We start from the raw sequence: 24,202 nt of genomic DNA on the forward strand, positions 1-24,202 counted from the left end.
AGTGCTTGGCATCTTATTTACTTTATCTAAGTACGGAAACTTTAGGAATCTAGCCATATGAACCTAGCATGTTGCACTATGATAGGGATACTTATTTATTTTTTTTTTTGTTTTAGTTATTTTCAGTGGTGTCTATTTGAATTTAAAAATTACAGTCATGCTGCTAAAAATACACTTTGTGAATTGCGGTTGTTAAAGTATTGGAAAAACGATTGGCTTTAGCCTTTATTTTATTTATTTCAGTTTTTCTAACCTAAAAACCATAGAAAGGGTGGTTGGGTAGTGCAAAAAATAAATAAAAAAAATTCCAACATAAAAAAGCTCAGACATTCCAGAACATGGGTCAGTTTTAGCCCAGTCCATAGCCATCCTTTTATTGGATACTTATGTGTTCTGGGCTTACTTCTTGGATGTCAAGGACTGCTAAGTGAGGATATTCCAGCCAGCTTTTTATTTAATACAGACCACACCCCACATTTATAGCACAGACTCTTCTAAACAGTCAGGAGCCTTACCACATCCATTTGTTATTTGCTATCAGTTTTTACCTGCTTCTACTATTATTCCTAAAAATGCTGACAGTTGTTTTATATTCTTCTTTACCCAAAAAAAAAACCAAAAAAAAAATCCTGCATATTTTCAAGTTTTACAGCCCGCCAGACCTAGTATGGAAGGGGCCAAAAAATATACATCGTAAAAGACTGAAAGAGAAAAAAAATCCAGAAAGCTTTCCAATGACATAAAATGCTGGAATGTAAGGTAACATTTTGGGGGGAAATTTAATGTAATATGTGTTGGAAAGCTTGTGAGTGATATTTTATTTCCCCTTCAATTAAAAATGTCTGTAATTTAACTGGGCATAGTTTATTAACAGGAACACCAGTGCCAGCCGAGTGGATTATAGATTCTCTTTCTATTACTACTGTGTATATAACCGCGGTGAATGTTCCTCTAGCTTCTTGTACTGCTTGGTTTAGTCGACTTATTAATGTGCACTATACGATATAGGTGTGCACTTTGTAGGCAGACAGGGCGGTTATAAATTTTGCAGTTTCCGGAATTTTTTTTTAAAAGCAGATTTGCAGTGAAACAGCTTCATATATATATATATATATATATATATATATATATATATATACACCGACACACACATATGTGTGTGTATTGATACTGTTTTACCTGTCCGTGTATTTTTCATTTAAGTTTTGTGATTCTCAAACTTCTGTAATTTTTTATTTCTATATTTAACCATTCAGTTATTTTACCTGTTGCCTAAAACTCTTTCAAAAACCAACATCCTTGCATTATAAAGAAAATCCGAAAATTGTATTGTTTCCTCGTATCAAATCGCTGTAGAATGGTGGGTAAAAAAAAATGCGTTCGTAGATAGGAATCTTTATTTTACTCTTGGATAAAGAACTGCAATTAAATACTACTGATATATATTTTTTGGTTTGGATACTTTCCTGTTTAACATTTCCATGGTCCTTCAATCATTTAATGCGAGGTCGGTAGAACAGAGGACACAATGCTTTATTTGTTGTCTGTATGGTAATAGGCTACTACCTATAGTCTACAGTCGCTTTCAACTACTTCGGCTGTGCCCGGGATAACCCATGCTCCTCATGTCTAAGCTTTGTCTGCATTTCTGTGTAATTGTGCATGCCACACATCCATGCATCAATCACTCTTAGCATCTATAAGTAAACAGACACACTCAGACACCCATTAAACCTGAAACATCGATTTAGTAATAACAGAAGCGCCTCAATCCCAGATGTTCCTCATCACATTAAAGATGATGGACAGGTCGAGTATGATTGCATGTCATGCCCAACAAAATGGATAGTAGAAGACAATAATTCCAAGTCATTTGCATTGAGGAGTTTTGGAATCTGCCATGCCATGTCGGGCTGATTCTAAACAGATGCTAGGAAAGAAGAGATCATTTAAAGTATTCACAAATCTCATAGACTGTAAGCTTTCTAAACATTGGGGTATTACGGATGAAATAAATATTTATGTTGTCTGCTGCAGCTTTGCTTTCATGTGATATCAGTAAATAGGAACAGAAGGTTGACAGCCCAGTTGTAATTACTGGTATTTTGGGCCCACCTGTAATTCTGTTTTATTGCCATGCCTGATGTACATTTTTGTTTATTGAAATTTAATATTTTGGCATTGAATTTTTCATGGTTTTCCACTTCAAGGTAATGTATGAAGAAAGAAATATGGAAGCTGCCATTACCAATTTGTTTTTTGATTCTTTTAAACTTTATTTATATCCTCCTTCCTGGTTTCTGTATAAAAGAGACATTGTATCACTTGGATATTCAAGGCAAAATGATTGTGTTTAGGACAGAGCATTTCATCTTGTAGGGAGGTCAGATGCCTCGCTATACCAGGAAGATCAGGGCATTTTTCTGTTGTTTGGGACAGAATATGGAATGGTGCGAAATATATTAGTGGTTTGAGGGACAGTGTTACTTTGCTTTTTCAAGTTTTATAAAGTTACTGGGACAACCTTCAGGCATCCTAGTTAGCATCTGGAGCCTGATGGCTATCCAGGACAAATGTTGCAAACATTGGGGGAACATGGGAGAACCCTTTATAAAAAGCTTTTAGGTTTTTGGGGAACATGTTCTATAATTTCTATATCCACAACTCATAGTATATTAGTGTGATCATCAGTAGGAAGACATTTCTCAGATTGCTGGCCAATGGGAACAATGTCACCTTTACTGATACCCCCAAAAAATAAAATCATTGATGTCACCTAAATTTACCTGGGAGGCCCAACTGCTCATTGTCCAAGGACCCCTTGGCATTCTCTGGAGGCACCCTAGGGTTCCACAAAACCCTGGTCAAGAAACCTTTATGTAAACAATATACCTTAGTTCCATTTTCTGGACTTTCCATAATTTATATACCGTATTTTTCGCCGTATAAGACGCTCCGGAATATAAGACGCACCCAATTTTAAAGGAGGAAAATCTAGAAAAAAAAAGATTCTGAGATTATTCCCCTTCTGATCACTCATGTGCCATTCATACCGGTATTCCCCTTCTGATCACTCATGAGCCATTCAAATTCCCTTTCTGATCACTCTGTGTCATTCAAATTCCCCTTCTGATCACGCTGTGCTTTTTTTCCACTGTACGGCAGTTAGGACAGGGAACAGCAGGTGGCGCTGTGCAGGCTTCTTTCGCTCTGCTTTACAGACAGGAGACACGATGCTGGCAGAGGAGAGAAGAAACACACGCTGCTGCAGCCAGAGACACACGCAGGATCCGGGTATCGGGTGAGTATATTATTATTTTAATTATGTTATAACACATTTGTTGTATAAGATGCACTAACTTTTCCCCCCCCAGTTTTGGGGAAGAAAAAGTGCGTCTTATACAGCAAAAAATACGGTACGTGTTCCCGTTTTTACAGGAAAAATTGATTGACTCGAGTATAAGCCAAGGGTGGGAAATGCTGAACCTATTGCCGGCTTCCTTGTAAAATGCCTTCTTATGTGATAATGGAGTGTTATAGGGTGAAGATGGGATTGCTTTAGAGTTCTAGATTGTAATGATGGGGGGGGGGGTATGATTAGAATAGACTATAAATACATTTATTCCATGATGATTACTGATAATTGGGGTGTTAAGGACAATGTTAAGTTTGCTTTTATGTGGTCATTGTGGTGTCCTGTGATAAGGATTTAGGTGTTAGAGGGCAGTTATTCAGCTTCACTGCAATAAAACAAATACAATCGGTGCATACGGGTGATCTTTTGTAATGCATGTAAAATTTTCACAGCCTATTTGCACCATGTGATACTTGCTGAGGGACACCAGTCTCGTCAGTGGCGCCCCCATCTCAATCGAACTGATACCTGACCTGATACCGGACTTTATAAGCCCAGGGTGACTTTTTCAGCACATTTTGGGTGCTGAAAAAGTTGGCTCACACTCAGGTATATACGGTAACCCTTAAATCCTCAAAATACGATAACTATTTATTTAGCCTCTGTGGGACCAATTGATTGGATTAAACTTGTTTTGAATTTTAACGCTTTTAAGGGGGCTACAATTGTTACCTCTTTTTTTTTTTTTTTTAAATGTCATTAACTGGGACAGTAGAAAAATCTGACAACTAGCATTATCCGGGAGGAGGTTGACAATGGTATTGTACCCACCATTATTTCATACTTCTTGATGGCACTATAGCTTGGAGATTGATTTATTCCAATCAATTCACCAGCTATGATAATATTACAATAGTTTTGGCCTAATGTGTTTCACAGGCTTTGGGAAGGGGTTTTTGGTGGCGTTAGCTAGTAAACATTTCCCACCCTAAAAATAAAATTGTCTGAGATTGGTGAGTGTATACTGGCTAAATATGTTCAAGATATTGCTATCCTGAAAAGTCTGCATTCAGTGGCATCTTAATACAATGCTTTGATGGGGATCTTTGTGTACGTACTTTCCATTGCTAAATATCATATCATCACGGATTATAAACTAGCAAGATATTTTTTATTTATTTACTTTCCATTTTTAACTTAACTGTCATGTTATCTAGGCTTAAATAACCAAACCTGGGTCTGAAAATCTGCTTGTCTTATCTCACCTTGTCCACATTTCAATTGCAAAATGCAATGTCTATTAATTACCTAGTCTGCGAGCACTATATTCAGGATGTGTTCTTTGGGTGCCCCTATCACCGCTAAGACCGCAGCTCTGCTTGGCAAATAACGTTGCGCATTTATTTTCCACTTGGCAAAAATAAATATATATTAGTTTCTTTGAGTTGAAAAGACTTTTCTCTACATTCAAGGGGCTAACTGTATCATATTCTAAGTTTATGAACAAGATTTTGAGAAGCCGCTTGCGATAAAGATCTCTTCTTTGACCTCAGCAAACAAGTGTAACCAGAGAGCTTGTGTTTATGTATTAGCAAAAGGACATTCATGCCCCATGCCAGTGGAAAAAACAAATAAAGAACACTGGGTTTTTATAGCATATAATTACATTTTTAATGGCACGTAGAAGGTCACAAACGCTTGGCCATGACATCCTATTTGGTACACTATTTAGATTATTGTGCAAAATTTGGAAACTTCTTTTACAGATCATCATGTTACCCGGACTTTCTGTGGGTTAACATCTTGTAAAGTTGCCTTTTTGATGAACAGCGACAGTGAACCAGACTAAAAATAATAGCAGGAGCATGTAGTAGGGACCCCCTGAGGTTTCTTATGTTTTCGTAGACAGCAAGTAGGGAAAAAAAGCAGATTTGTCCTCTTTACCTGTAGTAATCCCCCTGGAAAATTTAACATGTGCTATGAATTGATAGCGGTTTATGACATGTCGGTTCCCTATAGAGACTTATACAGTCAGTGTGGCTACATTCTTGGACTGGAGCTTGATAGTTTGTGTGCATGATAGATGGTTGTTGCCTATGTTTGCTACTCTAGAACACTGTGCTACTGTTTGCTTTTTAAGTTTACCTATGTATTGCTTTAACTACTAGTTGCGGCATTAAGATGAGAATAACATATTAACAAAATTAAAAAACAGACAGCAATCCTCAAGTTTTAGAAAAAAAAAAAACACTGATATTTCACACTTCTATGTTTTCATGCTTGCCGCCTGTTTCCCTTCTGTATTGTTCATTTCTTGAACGATGCTGTGGAACATATATATATTTTTATGGGGCGTTTCAAAATCCAAATCTTAATTGGGCTATAAATTAAAAGAAAGAAAAAACGTTTTATTTCAAAGGAGTGTAGTCAGAGTTACGCGGACCACCCGATTTTCATTTTTGGAAATTGTTCCGTTTTGGTGAGTCATTGGCTTGTCTCGGTGGAAATGGAAAAGTGATTAAATCACAAAGTGTGTTGTTAAAACAAATATTAGGTAGATAAAATAATTTTAGTATTGTATTGATAAAAGTAGATGTACCTTTGTTAAAGAAGATCTTATTTTTTTGTTTATTTTACTTGGATTCCAACTGCAAACTTTCTAGAGTAATTTTTTTTACTGAGGAATGTTGGGCAAATCATTGGATAACGTTGTTAGGTGAATTTAATGAGATTACATTTTCTGTTTTATTTTCATTTTATAGGTCTGTATGAGCTTTTGGCTACATTACCGGCCCAGCTGCAGCCGCATGTGGACAGCCAAGAAGACCTGACCTTCCTCTGGGATATGTTTGGTGAAAAAAGTCTCCATTCACTGGTAAAGGTAAGCCCCAGTGAAATGCTATTCTAGATTCAGGGAACACATTATACAGGATTATGGTTTGATAGCCTCAGAACTTCTAAGACACGGTGTTGGCGTAACACGGAAATCACAAATTCACATTTGTCAGAACCGCTGTAGCGGCAGTGTAGATTTTATACCAGAAGGCTGTAACGAAGGGAAGAAAGTCATCTAAGTTGACTGTTGGCAGTTTGGCTTCGTCTGTAGACAAACCATTTCCTGAAATGTTTCACTGAAAATTGTTTTATGTTTGGGAACAACTCTGGAAAATGAACATTTGACTTCTGATTACCCCAAGGCAGGTTTAATTTTTTGGGATTCAGACACACAAATGCTTGTCTAATTTTCTGGCTTATGTAGTATGCTTTCCCGGAGCTTATTTATTTATGTGTTCTGTCTCCTTTTCCGTAGTGTAATATTATATAACTATTTTGCATTTAAGTTTGCAATGAAACAAAACGCAGCTTAATAAAACTAAAAACAGTTATTGTACCATAAATGTAAAATTATTCCTTTTTTTCTGTATTTAAATCAAACCTGAAGTCTGCTGAAAGTTGTTAAAGTTTAAGCCAGTTTTCTATCAGTCACTTTGGAAACACAAAAAATGTGTGTATTGCTAAGGTAAGGTGCAAATTGTTTCTGGTTTCTATAGTCCCAAGCTTGGCCGGGCCTCTTCTAAGTTTCTACTTTTTTTTTTCTTTGACAAGTAGAAACACCCATTGTAGTGACGGGTTATTAGTTAGACTTGACCGAGGCACAATACGGATTTCATGCATGGATGAATTTCTGAAAAACTCAAAACAAAAGAAATGATAATGTTGTATTTTTAGTAGTTGTTGTGTGTTTTAAATACTTTCTGTATCAAGATTGGCAAAAAGGCATAGTTACTCTTGATAACAAAACTCTAATCAAACACAAAACCTAAAGGCTTTACATGAATTTATGAACATACAAATACTTCCAGTATTACTTGAAATTATTTTAACTTTCCACAATGTGCTACCCACAAAAAATCTTGAAGAATGGAAGTGTTAGCAAAGTGAGCCAATCAGACTTTACAGCAGTGCTGTTTTCCCAACATGCCTTAGAAGTATGGTTAACTTACTGCAAGAGGAGAGCACTGGAAAGACCTTACCAGTGTACTGATGGTTCAGAGTATTTAATGTGTAGCCTGGATGTGTTGAGATGACAAAAGAAGATCAAGGCACCAAGTGGGCCGATTGCTTATATCATGGTGCTCTGCTCTGCATTCCTATGCTTGCACGTCAAAGGTGATGTGAATAGAAGGACGACCCATAAACAGGACTGTATTGGATGAATAGTGTTCAGCATGGAATGTAAACAGTCTGCATACTCAACAAGTACTAAACTTTGGAGGGGAAAGGTGGGTTGGTTTAGGTAAGTGTAGGGGGCAGGAGAAGGATTAGGTCTACTTTTGTTTAGGGTGTTCTTCTCCAATAAGAGTAAAGGCTTTGCTTTCTAGCTATAAAGCTATGGAAGAGATATGTAATTCTAGTAACCCTAATATTTGATTAGATTACAAATTGGTTGCCAGGTAAAATACTCTTCATATGTTTTTCTGACTTACATTACATGAGATAAAAATCTCAGAGTACGGGTATAAAAATAATGAACACATTTAAGTTTTATTGGGAAACTTGGATAAAAAAATATAGTTATTAAAAAACAATTGCCATTATCTGTAAATATTTAAAACTGGTGAATTTAAATTTTAGCTCGAGCTACTGAGCTTAGTAAACATGCTTTTCACAACAAAAACGATTCATGAAAATGTCTAAAAGAGCCGAAACTGTTGGAAAAAGTTAGCCAGTGCCCTCGGACTTGATCTGGGCACCTAGGCTTCCATGACCCTTGTGCACAAAAGCCATTAAGGACCAAAATGGAGGCTGTAAAGAAAATGGGTCCAAGGGACTTTTACAGAAAAAGTCAAGGTTTGCATGCAATTTCAGCATCCGGTAGCTCTGGATCTGCAGGTCATTTTGACATGACATGAGCTAGACTCTTCTTCTGTATGTTATAATTAAGTGCTCAGTTTGAACTGTATGCGCCATGCAAATAGACATTTTTCCATGGTATAATGGAGCGGGTTTGTGTGTGTGTGTGTGTGTGTGGGGGGGCTTTCACTGTTTTGCTCTGGTATCCTGTAATAAAGACCTTATATAGCAAAGTTAAAAAACAAAGAAGTCACATAAATGCTCACGTATTCTAGGTCTTTGGATCCATATAAGCTAATCTGTTTGAGTTACAAAATGAAGTACCATTGTAAATTATAACATGCTTTCTGTCACATTTGTGTTTTCCTTTCACTGCTCATATTTTTATTTTTATATAGCTTTATGTCACTATTTCACATGTGATTCTTGGTTCAGGCAGACTGTGGGAGGTAGGATTTAAAAGAAGAAAAAGAAAAAAAAGCAGAGCTACTCCCTGATCTGAACTATTAATGTTTTGGTATTTTCCTTTCCTCTGCAATGTTCTATTCCAAAGTCTTAAGTTCTCTCACCAAAGTCTTGTAGACCTAATTCCAACCTTTGGCTCAGCAAGAGATGGGTTAACATGCTACCACTGACAGCGAATGCTTATTCAACATGCACAAATGTTTGCTTGCCCTTGTTTGGATGAATATCTGGGCCGCCAGCACAGAACAGTGCCGACTTTTTTTTTTTTTTGTATGGTTAGCATTAAGAACTTGGAGTTAAGCTTAAATAAATAAATGTTCACAGAGAAAAATTATAAGGAATATATATGTATTTTTTTGAGGTCCCACATGGCAATGGTTCAGTAGCCACATTAATTTAAAATAATTTCCTTTAACAAAGTCAACTGAAATTCTAGTAAGTTGTTTCATGTGATGGCTCTATTCCATTAAAATAGTACATTCATTTATTAGGGTACATGGAAAAGAAATATGGACAAAACTTCTTATGTTTCTCTTTTTTTAACTTGTTCTGCCCTTTTGTATATATTATTTTCTGCTTTGTAATTAAAATGAACCTGATCTTGCCTATAAGATACTTAAAGAAGAACTAAACTTTGCTTTACTTTACTCGTCTTCAATGACTGTCCTCTTTTGTTTGCACTTTAATTCTCGCCCGCTCTTCCACTCTGTTTTGCATTATTTGGCATCTCAGTTTGCTTACTCATTATGGCGTACATGCACAGGAGGAAATTTATCCCAACACCAAGGCTATGAATCACCTATACAGAGCTATGCATTCTCCCATGTGACTCTTCTGGTGCTTAGCCCAGTTCTTTACATGGACTGGGTTTTGTTCTTCTTTATACCAGGAAGGCTTCTGAATTAGCAATGAGGGGTGAAACCGAAGGAGCAAATCTGCTGCTGCAAAAAAAAAACAGCTACAGCTCTCTTGCTGTACACTTTGCAGATGAATTGTTCCAGTCTGCTTTTAGCTGCAGAGTTCAATGAGGACTTGGTTAGAAGTCTATTCAGTGCTATATATGTTTAAACACTTGAATGACTATACTCTAGCCACATGTTCACAATAAAGCCACACACTAAAAAATAAAGTGACCCTTTCATCTAAATACCAGTCACATGACTAGATGTTTAAAATCCTACTGGCCCAGGCCTTATAACATAAATGAAAGTGTTAGTGTTCTCCTAGTCATAGTTTTCAGGGAAGTTGTCATTTCTGTCTTAGGTACTGTGGAGCTTTTCAATACCAAACCCTTTGTTCATTCTTCGCCTCCACCATCCCTACATTCCCTACAGTGAAGCCTTAAAAGATGGATTTCTCTTATTTAGCTGGACAACCAAATTCTCATCTTATTGCAAACACAAATCGATCTACTTTTCATAAATAATTTAAGCATAGATTTCACATTCTGAAAGAGGAGCGGTAAACTCATCAAGCTTAACGAGAGCGGACTGGCGAAAAGGCATTTTAACTACTCCTTCATGTGTATTTGTGTTGGGAGGCAAGCTAGTAAGTTTGGCGGTGAAACAGATTGTCAGATCAGTAATTTAGATCCTTATTTTTCCCCCCATATTGAAAGGATATTATTTGCATCACTCTGGCTTGGTGTGCTCAACCTGTGGTTAGCAGGGAAATGTGTTCTCTATCTAAGTGTATCTCCGAGGGTTAGATGTCAAGTAATCCCGTGTTAAAGAGGGAAAGAAATAGATAGAATTACATGTGAAAATAAGGCACATTGTTAGCGTGTGTGTTTTCCTAATGGTGAATAGCTGTCTCTTGGGAATAGTTCAATCAAAATGTATTTTTAAAAAACTTACACATGAACTCTCCTTCCTCCCTCCCTGGAGTGAGGTTACACACAAGCTTCACGACTCCCGGCTTGTGGTCCAAGGTGATCGGGGGGAGTCCGTTTTATGTGATTATTCATAGTTTACCTTATGTTAACATTTGTTGACACTCCTTTTGAATCAGCAGTTTTAGCTTTTTTTTATCTAATGATTAAAAAATTAAAAAGATTTCATTTGTTTAGGTAAATTAAAAAAAAAACAAAAAACATTCAGTACATGTTTACAATAAATGCACATTTTCTTTAAAATACTTATACATACTTAAAAAAAATACCATTGAGCTTTCTATGTCCTGTAAAGCACTGGTCACCAAACTTTTGTACCTCACGCACCAATAAATTCATAATTTTTAATCCCACAGACCAATAATATGAATTTTTAAAAAAAGCTAAATACATTTGTAAAATATTGATCTTCCTAATGGTGCCTGACGAGGACTGTGAAGGCTCTGATTCATTGATCAGCTCACACTTGAGTGAAGTGATACTTTTGTTACTATTATCATTAGTTGCATTATCTTAGCTTTTTCTCACCCATTATGGGTTTTGTTTCATTCCAATCTAAGACCAAACAAGAAATGATAGTTATCAAAGTCAAACTTTTTGATGCCAATAAATATAACAGATAAAGAAAATACACAGGTAAGGTCATACTTACCTAAAGAGCATCTGAAAAATTAACAAAGAAAAGAAATCAATCTTACGAGAATGGGTATTCGCGGAGCCGGGTCACTGTTGTAATGGTCGAAACAATACTGAAGCGTACGGCTCGGCAGCGGTTGCCTTGTACATCTTAAGACTACCCTGACTTCGTGCTGCCCCTCCCTTGTTTTTTTGTCTCTAGTATAGTTTGTGAATTTAGTGCAATAGAAAGGTAAAAAAAATTCATTTAGAATATAAGAAATTATTAGATTATTTTTTTTGCAAGTTCTGTCTGAGTACTTTTGGACTACAAAATCATTCTCATTATAAAGATAAGGAGGGGGAAAGGTTTTGTAGCCCAGATAGAAAGCCTCAGACAAGACTCAGGGAAGCAGTTTCATCTCAATAAATAAAATTTGGCTCACCCAGGACATGTATAAGAAGTCTCCAATACTAGAGTCGAAAGATTTAAATTCTTTTAGCAGTTACCTCTTATGTTACCCATATGTTTTTTAAGTGCTAGATCTTAGGGTGTCAAACTCTGGCCTGCAACATCCTATTTTTTGGCCTCCAGAGGGATCCTAAATATGAATTGCAGCTGACCCACCGCTGATTTAGCGCTGCTACTACAATTCCTGGCATCAGTCGCCTCTATAGCCCAGCGGCCTCTTTGCCTATTCGTGGCCCCGCATTGGACTGTTTTATAGACGCAAGTAATATAAATTGTACGGGAATTGTAGTAGCGGCATCACTTGCGCCTATAGACCAGCGGCCTCTCTGCCTATGCCTGGCCCTGCATTGGACTGTTTTATAGACGCAGGGAATTGTAGTAGCGGTGCTATTTTAGTTTCAAGTTTTTAATTTTTGCCCATTTGATTTTGACACCCCTGTGCATTGTGTATTTGAGTTTGACACCCCTGTGCTAGATGGAGAAAACTACCAGCAGTGGTGTTTGGAAGGAGTGAGAAGCAATTGTAGTTTTATTGTTGTTGTTCATTTTACTATAGATTTCATTCTAAAAACTGCACCAGTGGAAACTGAAACCAACCGAAAACTCTTCTCCATATCAATATCATTCATGTTGAGAAAAGTAAAAGTTTTTAGTTTTCCTGTCTGGTACATTTATATTTTCTTGTATTTGTTTGGGAAGCTTCAGACTGCAGGAAGAGTATTTTCCTTTTTTTATTGCTTCTGAGTTCCTGTGACACATTAAAGTTTCATATTAGCACATCAAGGAATGGGAAGGGTGATTAGTAACTTCCTATGCAACTGGTAATTGGCACTGACATGATATAGGGGTCAACACATGGAAACATGAAGTTCAGCAAATGACCTAGTATCTGGGATTCTACAGGCTCTTTAGCTGGTGATTTATAATCACTACTGCAGTAATTGCCAATGGGTACCAGGAGAAGTGAGAATTCAATTAATTTTTTTTGTAAGTAAAAATTTTCCACAGAATCAATCACTCCACAGCAAAGCTTTACTTTACCACTTTTCGGTAGATCAAGATGTTGGCTTTTTATACAAGGCAGGCTGTACTCACCTCCCACATACTTCCCTGCCAGTCCTGATTATTAATGGCATTATTATTATTAATAATAAGAAACAGGATTTATATAGCACCAACATAATATGCAGCGCTGTACTTTAAATAGGGGCTGCAAATGACAGACAGACTGAGACAGTGACACAGGAGGAGAAGAGGACCCTGCCCAGAGGAGCTTGCAATCTAAGGGTTGGCAGACTTATGACATTTCCGCTGCTTCCCCATACTGCACTTGTAAGTGATCAATCAGGACTGTCAGATATACATGCTGGATGACCCTAAAGATTTTGATCACAATGTAAACTTGCATCGATATGATACCATGCTCTTACTCTTGAAGGGAGCATAAGTAGGGTGAGCCTGCCTTCTATAAAACAATTAAACAGTTTGCCTTGTATTGGTTTGCTTAATTTCCTAAAGCTTATGCTATGTTTACCATATGCTCCTGTCCCAACATCCACTCTCATTACAGCAAATAATGTTTTCAGTTGTGTGAATTAAATGTGAATGTTTATTGAGAATGTTGTGTGCAGGAATCCCACATTAAGATAGATGAAATGTTGAATTTAATGCCATAATCAAGATGTTCTTTGCTCAGTGTGTTCTTTGGCCTACCTAGAGACAATCTCAAACAAATGATGCCAAACATATGAATGACTGAAAGATACTTCAGCCAAAACAGCAATACACGTAATAGTATAATCTGTACAAATTGAAAAGAATAGTTTTTTTAATGGTTCATTTTCAGATCTTTTATATGATAGCATGATAGTTTTTACATTTTGTAATGCAGTAGCTGTCTTGAGACCTTGGCCAATACTTGTGGCGTGAAGTATTGTCTGCTGTTTGTTATTTAAGAAAATATTGTCTTTGAATCAAGGGTGTATAATATACACTCCTAGCTAGGAAGATGACTTGTTGATGGGCACACGTCCCAGATGTTAATGGGTTTGCAACGCAACAAAATGCCACTAAAACTCCAACATAGAAAAACCATCTCAGACCAAACTGAATATGCAAACACTGTGACTGGCAGACTGACAGTGAGTTATGAAAACCAGAGCTTATTACTGTTGAGTTTATTACCTTTAGCAATCTGTCCGTTTCCATGCTTTATTTTCTCAGTGCGAGTTAGAGAATAAAGCTAGAATCTGATTTGCTGCTGTTGGCATCAGCCTTAAAGTTGATCTAAAACCCCAACTGGATGTCATTTAGTTTGCTAAAACGCTGTATATCGTAATTAATCTCCATGTTTTTTGGTCCCCAAAAACATCCTTTTGGCCTTTTTTTATATTTTAGTTTTCCATCCCTGTACTACTTGGTCTTATCCAAACTCTTTAGCCGCTTCGTCTGTACTTATAACACACTCATGTGTCTGCTGCACATTTTTGCTTCGGCTGGCTTCTTGGTAATGAAAGTAGTGCCATGATTGCACAAATACTGTCATTGCACAGTTTGCAATCTCAGTTGGGGGTATGGTATATGGCAGGAACACCACTGGGAGACAACCATTAAACAAACCACTCCAGGAGAATCCTTGCTCTCTTATCCATCCACTATTATTTTTGGCTGAGATTTGAATTTGGGCCCTAACCCTGCAAAGGCCAGAGTGCTAATCTTTGAGCCACAGTGCCATCCACTATACAGTGCCATACATATATATGTGCTGTTCTAGTTCATTTTAATAGTAGATGAGCACCAGAAAGATTCAATTTACAAACAGGTTTAAAAAAAAGTCTTCTTTTTGTCCTTACAAGAACAAGAAAAGCACGGGTAAGTTCAAATGCATAATCTATATTCCTTGCTATTTAATCCTTTCTCTGTAGTAAGCCATTGTACCATGCTAACATTTCTGTCCTTGCAATAAAGCCACACGGTCAATTCTATATACTCATATTGGAGCCCCCACCTCCAGCACCACCACCATTTTTCCTGTATTTAATAATATAACATTTACATCCATGTGCATCAAAACAGGGACTTTTGCAAGTGCTCCTGCAAGGCAGTGAATTGGGCACCAGGCCAGCTGTGTTGTATTTCCCTTCTCTCTCTTCATTAACAAGTGCCAGTGAATATAGATGTACCACTTGGAATTTTGTTTTGGCTATACATATAACAAGCAATTGATAGTAGAAATGATTGATTGACTTAGATTTCCATTTTTCCTTCAGGGAGAATTGTCCTTTTTTGATAAATGTAATTGTGCAATTTATTTTTCCATGAGCCCATCACATTATACAGTCATAATAATACAGCCAGCTTTATGGATCTTTTTTAGTGCCAGGTAAGCTGCTGAACAAACCAGCAAAATGTTAATTCAACTGAGGTTTGATAGTGTGCAAAATCACCAAATATGGAATAAATGCCTCGATCAAGAAGAAGGATTTGTGACAACTTCAACCTTATTTATCACCACAAGGATTTAATTTTTTTTCAAAAATCTGAAGCTCTTTCCACTTACATATCACCACTGTGTAATCCAGTTGTCAGAATTCTGTGCAAAAGAAGCTCTGGTCATAAATTAATACGTCTCTTTGAAGTCATCTCCAAGCCAGGCCATTTTTGGGCCAGAACGCAAATGGTCTTTGCGTGTTTTTGTAAGGAAAGTACTGGAAAACATGTTGAAATTAGAGAAATAGTAACGTATCAGCCCTGCTATTCTGCATGTGTTCTGTCCAGCGTACACACTGACGTTACATAATGTTAGAACACTGTGTTCGTAATCTAATGGGACTGATGTTTAGCAGACACATCACCAAGATCAAAAACCCATGGTTAAGTGTAGCTAAAATAGGATCCATGATACCTATAGCATTATTAGGATTAGATACTTCTGTCTAGGTTTTGCTTTGCAATTTACTCTAAATTCCTCCACGACCATAATTTCCGAGTAAGCGATCTAGCAGAAGTATGCGTGGCTTCTTTAGTGCACATGGACAAGATGGATGAAGTGAGGCTAATTGATACAAGGAAAATATGCCATCATTACCAAGTCTAACTTGTGTTGCCCATCTGTGTCTTTTGTACATGTCGTTGCCACATGTCTTTTTTTTTATTTTTAATTTAGAAACTTACAACAGCACTGCAGGTATAAATATTTTGCTTTGGCATTCAGTTTGCTATACGCACACTTCCTATTGTGTACTACTCTCTAGATCTCTCCCCTAGATTGTAAGCTCTTCTGGGCAGGGTCCTCCCCTCCTCCTGTATCACTGACTGTATCTGTCTGTCATTTGCTACCCCAATTTAATGTACAGCACTTCATAATATGTTGACCCTATATAAATCCTGTTTAATACTAATAATAATAGTACTCTCCCCAACCTCTTAGATTGTGAGCTCCATTGGCCAGGGTCTCCCCCTATTTATTGTAATGCATTGCATAATATGTTGGTGCCTTAAAAATAATGCTTAATAATATACCCTATCACTGTAATAACAGAAAAGTGTGTTTCATATATATAGTTTATTTTAATGTTTATCTGAAAATAAATTTTAACATTGACACTTTAAATTGTCATTTCAGATTTAAAATTGTATTTTGACTTCTAGTAACTCTTTGTATATCATGATATATTTCATTTACCCAAAAGAACAACTGTTCAGATAATACCAGGTACAGTTTAAGCCACATGGTGCACCTAGGGCCATAACTATACCATATTGCTAAAAGTTTGTGGGCAATTGGCAGTCACAGGATTATGATCATTGTATTTCTACTCTGGCTAAATATATGGAATTGATTTTCATTTGCAACTTTAACAGGACCCCAATTTTTTATGAAGGCATTCCACAAGATTTTGGAGTCAGCATTTATGAAGTCAGGTGCTGATGCTAGAAGACCTGTCTCGTAATCTTCATTTTTGTTCATGCCGTATCTGTTCAGTGGGGTTGAAGTTTTTGGACATAAAGTGTATATTTGTCGGGGAGCTCTGTCTCTTTTTAATATTCTGATTGCCAACAAAAGTAAAGACTTGTTGATCACATCAATTTAAGTTTAAAGTACATAATAAAAACTGGGTCAAATGTGCAATCGGAACTGTCATCCACACTGTATCATTACCTCACCGTATCTTCTGCAGATCCGTTGATCCCTCTGAATGTTTCCTAGATTGCTGTCATCCTGAAATCCTCCTTTGTCCTAACACGGAGAAAGGACCGGGTGCTGCCATCTTTGATGGTCTTCTTCCTTCTTTTGGCTATGTCGCCTAATCTTGCACTGCGCAGAAAAAAGAGTAGAAAAAGCTCCTTCTGTGCAAAAAGGTAATTTTTACCTTACATAAAAGGGTTGTCTACCTTTTTTATGTAAACTGAAAAACCTGTTGATAAGTTCACTTTAACTACATTTAAAATACCCATCCACCAGAAAGTGTTCTGAAGTCAAGTATGGTGGGGACGCAGTCAGGGCAGCCAATACTTTTTGCGATTTCCTTGCAGCAAAGGTAGTGCTGTCAGCTCACTACATAAACCTAGGAGCCCACTAGATTTCTATCAAGATCATCAGATAAATGTAGCCGCAATGGTTTTCAATATGCAAATAAGTGTGAATGTGTTTTTATGCATACAATTTATTTGATTGCATTTCTGAACTTCATTTTTTTCATGCCGTGGTAAAGCCATATCAGCACAGTTATTTGACTTCAGTCCACATCTCAATGCACAGCACTTTCTGTCATGTCTGGAAAATATTCTTAATATAAAGTCTACATGTGAATGTATTGCTGGCAGGGAGAGCAGCCCAGTCCCTCCTCTGCAGTATGTGTAAATATCCACAGGATGCTAAGCATGTATTTGGCAGAGACTTGTGCTTTATATTTCCTGGCTCCTAATGCCCTATAAGATGCTCTCACCTTCTGCCATCTGTTTCCCTGTTTCTATGGACATTCAGGAAACTTGTGTGGCTTTCCTAATAGAAATGAAAGCAATACATCAGCTTCCCTCAAAACCCACCATGATGTGCTATGTATATTATGAGGCTGTCACACCTGCAATGTGCCTGGATTACCATGGATGAGAAGCCATTCTCCAGTATAACTCGGATGTGCAGAGCATACGCTGTGGATTCAGTTGATGGCCAAGATTTTTTATAATCCAGCATAATTCATTTAACATACATAGTACACCACATCACTTGAAAGAAATGTATACCTATTAAATGATACTTGTCTCCACATTTCCCTCATCTTTTGGGTACACCAAATTAAATTCGGGATACGTGCTATTCGTCAAATGTTTTTGTTGTAATTTAAGGTTTCAGTGTACTTTTGATTTAAAGCCTACAGCAAATGACAATTGGGGATCATTGGAGTCATTTTACCAAAATGAATGTAATTTTTGAACTCAAAGTAGCTGCTTTTTGCAGAGACAGCAACTCTTGGGTCTTCTGAACCCACACCTGTCCAGTTTTAAGTGACATTTGATGGTGTTGAAGACACACTGACACATTGGGCCTGATTTATTTAAGCTCTCCATGGTTGGAGAGGATACACTTATCAGTGAAGCTCGGTTATCCAGGAAACCTGGAATGGATCTGGTTCAGGATTGAAAATATTTGCTAACAAATAGCTAAGGCTTTAAGGAAATTCCAGGTTTGCTGGATCACCCAGTTTCACTGATAAAAGTGTATCTTCTCCAACCTTGGAAAGCTTTAATAAGTCAGGGTCATGAGCTTCCTTACAAGATTAAGTAGATGATGAGACCTATACAATAAATGTTATAATGATCTGACTTCCTTGACTTCTTATATGACTTTTTTGGCACCATTTTTGTCCAAATATCACATTGAAGCGGAGTTTCTCAACCAGCATTCCTCCAGAGGTTGCTACGGGTTTCTTATGCAATGAGCAATTTGGGACTCTCAGGTCATATTATTTGATACCAATTATCTTTTTGGCTATCATTAAGAGTTACATTCTTACCACTGGTCAGAAATTTAAGTGACATTCTTTCCACTGACCTCTGCACTAATGTACTGTAAGCTGTAGATATAGTACCTATAGTAGGGGTTCCCTACTTCTACTAAAACACTGCTTTAGAGAATGTGATAGCACAGGTTTTTTTGTTTATTTATTTTTATAACACTGCTTTTGTATAGACAAAAATTAAAATGGATTGGGTGCCTTTTTCTATAACTCTAAAATGTACATTTTTCCTTTTAGTTTTTGCTCACCTGTCCCCTTTTCTTAACTTTTGGCAGTTTCCTGCTTACCTACGTACCATTCAGGGTATTTACTTGATGTGCAGTGCCTAATAAAAACTGAAAATTTTGACATTTAATAGATAGGGTTTACTTTTTAAATTAAATTATATTGAAGAATGCATCTACTGGGAGAGATACAGACCTGCCAATGCTGTTCTCTTGAAAATGCTACCTGTCTGGCTATTTCTAGCTTCATCATTGACCCAAAAGCAGAAAGCAAAACATTTGCCAGTGTGTATTAAAACAATTTGATCAACTGCACAGTCAATATTAGGCCTTGCTGTAGCCTCCTAGGAAGCTAAAATCAAATTACATGCAGTCCTAAAATGTATTCCAACCTCCTTGCTTATTTTAACTCAGACCCAATACTCCCATTTAGCATTTATTATTCTCATACTGGAGTTTATTTTAGGTTTCAAAGCTTACTGAACACACCATCTAAGAAAGCTCTCAAAATTGCAGTCTAATAAATGTTTTTGAAAAACAGTTCAGGTAGTTTTGGTAAAACGAGCATAGCGCGCGGTGGATGTTTGTATAGCGGGCACTAGGTGGCAGTGTATTACCAAAGCCGTGTTCCTGCTGCTCGCTGTTCTCCGCATTTCACAAGCACCTTGCATCATTCCTGATAGTGGAGTTTTAGTTGCATGTTGCTTTGATTTAGTGGTCATCTGATAATATCAGTGTGACTTCTTGTAAAGGAATTCAGCTAAGCAGCACCTACCCCTGCAGATAATATACTTACCTGTCATGCCATTCTTTGAAGAGCATTGCTTTGAAGTTGGCCTGGTACAGCACTGACTCTATAAATAAAATGACACGTGTATTAGGCTTAACCCGAAAACAAAATAAAGAAAACCACTTTGTGTCCTCAGTGAACCTAAAACCTGCAGTTGTTTAAATGGAAGACAATGAACCCTTTCTATAGAAAATCTGATAACATATCAGGAGTCCCTATTGAACATAGGGAGACAGCTAAGAAAGGGGACAGTTCACAAAAAAGAATTTTTCCTATAGTATATTCAGTTTGCTCTATTTATCTTGCTTGATAACCAACAAATGTATACACAAGTATTGTTGAAGGTTTTCTCATCAATCTATAAGCTGATTTCCAGGCATCTAAAAGAAATGAAATACATCATAAAATGTATTGCAAGTAGTGTACGTACCTGAATGTACCTTTGTATCAGTCTCTTGCAATCCCCTATGCAGGAGTGCACAGGCAGCACTGAGAGACAGTGGGTCCTCCGCACCTACAGCCCCCTTGCCGTGTTTATATATCCACATGTTAGTATTGGCCATAGTGCTCGAGGCATGCTATGGACTTGTTGCAGTACCTGGTTTCACCAGCGGATGGCATTGCAAGGGAAACCCAAGGTTGCGTCTCTTGGGGAGGGCATGATAAAGAATCGGCATTAATTCGAACTGTAAATACCCTTTTATTTTCAAGTCTAGCTGGGATGAAGAAAACTTATTGTTTGGTTAGCTGGCTGGTTGTGAAATGTATATGGGGGAATTCAGATACAACATATGTCCTCCAGATTTTTAATTTTCTTCTATTTTGGACTGGTGATAGCTCTTCACTTTACATGATGGCACTTACCCCAGGCAAATCTTATGTCTCTATGGGATGAGATAAAGGTCTAAATTACTGTTCTACTTATTGAGAAATAGAAGAGCACAACATGTCGTTCTACTTATCAGAGAACACCTAAACTGACATTTTTCATAGAATTCATTATAACCGCTTTAGTCTTCGGAACAATTTGAGTACACATGATTTCTCAATGTTTGCTTCCTTGTTTGATCCTAATAATATTGACATCATGCTGATCCTTGGTGTATCTCTGCCCATTGTGACGCACACCTGTCTCAGGAACCACAAGCTGTTCATGATCACATTGTAATTTATTGTCGCAACCCAGCGAGCAATCTGCATCATTCACATCTATGTTCAGGAATATTTTGTGCTTCTGTTCCTAAAAATCCAGGATCTCTTTCATCTGCATCCATGATATAGACATAGGAATGTTCATTTCTGTTATGTAACACCAATGTTTCGTAATTTCCTTACAAGCACGTCGTTACACGTTCAGCATCTGCAGTAACAGAAGACACATCTGAAACTGGTTGGGGTTAGAAACAGACAGATGTCTCCAGGGACGTCCCAGCTCAATCCCTTACAATAATATTCTGTACCCGAGGTGATAAAACCTAATTTATCAAAGTTGGGAAATCAGATCAAGAAAATGAGATCACAGGCTGAGATTCTGCTTCTTTGCTATTATTATTCTATGTTCTTAAAGTGTAACTTCTGGAAGCACTTATATCAGGGACCCAGTAATGCTATTAAAGCAGAACTAAATAGAAAAAACAAACAGGCAATGTCCCCTCTGCAATAAAATAAACTTTCCTGCCTGATCACTGTTTTTTATTGATACTTACCTGTCTTTACTCTGTTGTAGGTTCTGCCATCTTTATCTGTTCCTTTTCTGGGTTCAGGATCTTGGACCAACTTGGTTGAAACTATGTAACGCTTGTGAGTCCATGCAGAACTCCATTCAGTCTTGGCAGCCCCAGGAGATGCCGGGATACCCAGCATTTCCTGGCATTCTACATATGCACAGCTTAGTGTACTTGGAAAAGAAGAAGACTGCAGAAAGGAAAACATGTTTTATTGCAGAAGAGACATTGACGTTCCCTGTGCAATAGCAATCCTGTTTGCTTGCAATTTTGGAATGCAGATCTTTAGTTCTGCTTTAATAAGTCATTGAAGATTTGGTGAATTTAGGGTTGATATAAATTAATTTTTTTTCAATTTTATCTAAAGCAGACCATAGGTAGTGTATGTGTGAAAGTATATTTGGGATATTTTTATTAGTGCTCAGTGAGATTTACAGCTAAACTCCAGGCAGATATAAAATAAATCTAATGTCAGATTTGTACTCCTTAATATTTGTAATCCTTAACAAAGCATTAAATGTATTTTTAAAATGTACACAGTGTAAATACCTGAATTTGGCCTTGTATCTGCATCCACTTGCAGTCTCTGTACAGCAGGGCTGTGAGAAGAAGCAGAACAAGGGGACAATCAGTAAGTGTGCTGACAAGTAACCTGCTAATTGAAAAAAAAACATCACTCTCATCACTGTTCTGCTTTTTTTCACCACACAGGCTTGGTAGGTTCAGGTTGACCCGGGCTCTAAAAAAAAAAAAAAAAAAAAAAAAATTCCTTGGGGAAAACTCTGGATTGGAGGCGAGAATTGCAGCACAAGCTGTTTTTATATTTATTCTTTAGGCTAGGTCTGCACGAGAGGTTTTAAAAGTTCATGTAAACGTTCCTACAACTTTTATATGCGTTTTTATGCATTTTTACTAGAGATTGCCTTTAATCTGCTGGAAAACATGCCACTTTTTCTCGCGTCATCTATAATGCTCCTTGCAATGTTTTAGAAATTAAAACACAGGAAAACGTTAAAACATTGCAAGGATCGTTATTTATAAAGTTAAAAAACGTGCCTCAAGGAAACGCCATGGTGTTGATTAGTTCATTGGAATGCATGGGAATTTCAAACTGAGGCTTTTGAAGCCTCAGTTTAGACACCAGAGAAAAAGTCCTTGTAGACTAAATCTTGACAGGCTAAGGGAGTTATCATCCCTTACCTCCCATACTTATAACTTGTATCAGATCTTCATGGATCAGATTAGCTTTACATTTTAACTATATATATATATATATATATATATATATATATATAGAGAGAGAGAGAGAGAGAGACAAACACTATATATTGCACACAGAATTTTTCAGGCATTATCAATTAATTTTTTTGTTTAAAAAAAGAACAAAGCAAGAAAAAAATTCTAGTTTGACTGTGGTCAAAAAGTTAAATTGTGAACGATCTACCAGATGTCTTTCTTTATCTGGTTTACACTGAAATTAAATTAACATTATTTTTTTATTGCAAAATATGGCCGAAAAATGTTGTTAAAGGAGATTATTTAAATTTAAAGCTTTTTTTTTGTTATTTTTTTGTCTTTCTGCAATCATAAACAAATCAAAAATACATATAAACTGTAAAACTGTAAAATTAAAAAACCAAAACATAGAAGCCACCGTCAGACAGAACTGGATCCTGCTGTCAAATTGACAGCCAGGTTGTGATATGAAGCATTTCTCTTTTGTAACTGGAAGAAATGCAGTGTTAGTGTTTCTGAAAAGGTCCGCACTTATCTGGAATCTGGAAATACTTTGCATTGATGTCCATAGTTTCTCCTTTACTACCACTCAGAGAATAAGGACAATGGCAACTTCACAGGTTTAGTTTGTAGGGCAGTCACTATGAATGGCAGTCTGTTGGCTCTCGGGTGTGTTTGGTTCCAATGCAGAAATTTTATATTTAGAGTGGACCATTAAATAAGTCCAGATGTAAAATGTGAGTTGTGACCTTATCACTCAAGATCCAATGCGTGCAGTCACGGAAAGTTTTAGCCTGAATTTTGCTTCCCTGTATCGCACTGTTCCTTTTGAATGAGAAGTTAAAGTGAAGTAAAACTTAGTAGTTTAGATTCAGGTTTTTACATTGCAGTTCAGGAAAGGGAAATTTTATATGTTGTTGAGAAGCAAAACATATGTTATCATTGTTGGATCAATGATGTGATCGATGAGCCAAATGACGTATTTCACACATCCAAAAGCTTCTCTACTCCAATGGAGGAAAAAAAATCAGATTTTGGAAAGAATTGTCCACAATAATTGCATTGCCCTTGTTTCTTTACCAAGCCAGGTGTATCTGTAGGGACTTGAATTTGTGTTCCTGCGAATGGAAAATCCTCACCTTGGCATAATATAGCTTCAAAGGAGGAGATATATATTTATAACTGGTTGTTGTTTTTTCATCAAAACCATTTAGATTTTTGGAAGCTAATGTTTATATCCTTGTTAATGTAAAATCCTAGTTTTACTAGTAAATAATCGATAGAAGCTGTATCCATGGCATCCAGTTGGCAAAGCACATTAGCTCATTATAAAGTTTTATATTGCCTGTATGCTTGTTGATGTTCAGCTTGAATGTCCAGGGGTTATTTATGTCGGCATAAGAAATGTACAAGACAGTGTGAATGAAAATGAAGATTGAAGCAGCAGATCGTTTCATAGCATCTTGAATCCATCTAAAAGTATTCTTTATTTAAAGCCGTATATGACCTTTCATACCAGATTCACAAAATAAGATGAGTATAATGAACACAAACTTC

At 36.9% G+C, this 24,202-nt stretch overlaps 1 protein-coding gene across 2 annotated transcripts in view; it reads left to right on the forward strand.

Moving 5' to 3' along the window:
* MPP7 (MAGUK p55 scaffold protein 7) overlaps positions 1-24,202 on the forward strand; it is a 235,597-nt gene that overhangs the window by 103,981 nt on the left and 107,414 nt on the right. For both annotated transcript variants that reach the window (XM_072412676.1, XM_072412677.1), the window contains exon 4: positions 6,118-6,236. In XM_072412676.1, coding sequence (XP_072268777.1) covers positions 6,118-6,236 — 119 coding nt within the window. The remainder of the gene's footprint in view (positions 1-6,117; positions 6,237-24,202) is intronic.

Source organism: Pyxicephalus adspersus, chromosome 5, assembly GCF_032062135.1.
Source record: "Pyxicephalus adspersus chromosome 5, UCB_Pads_2.0, whole genome shotgun sequence".
NCBI lineage: Eukaryota > Metazoa > Chordata > Amphibia > Anura > Pyxicephalidae > Pyxicephalus > Pyxicephalus adspersus.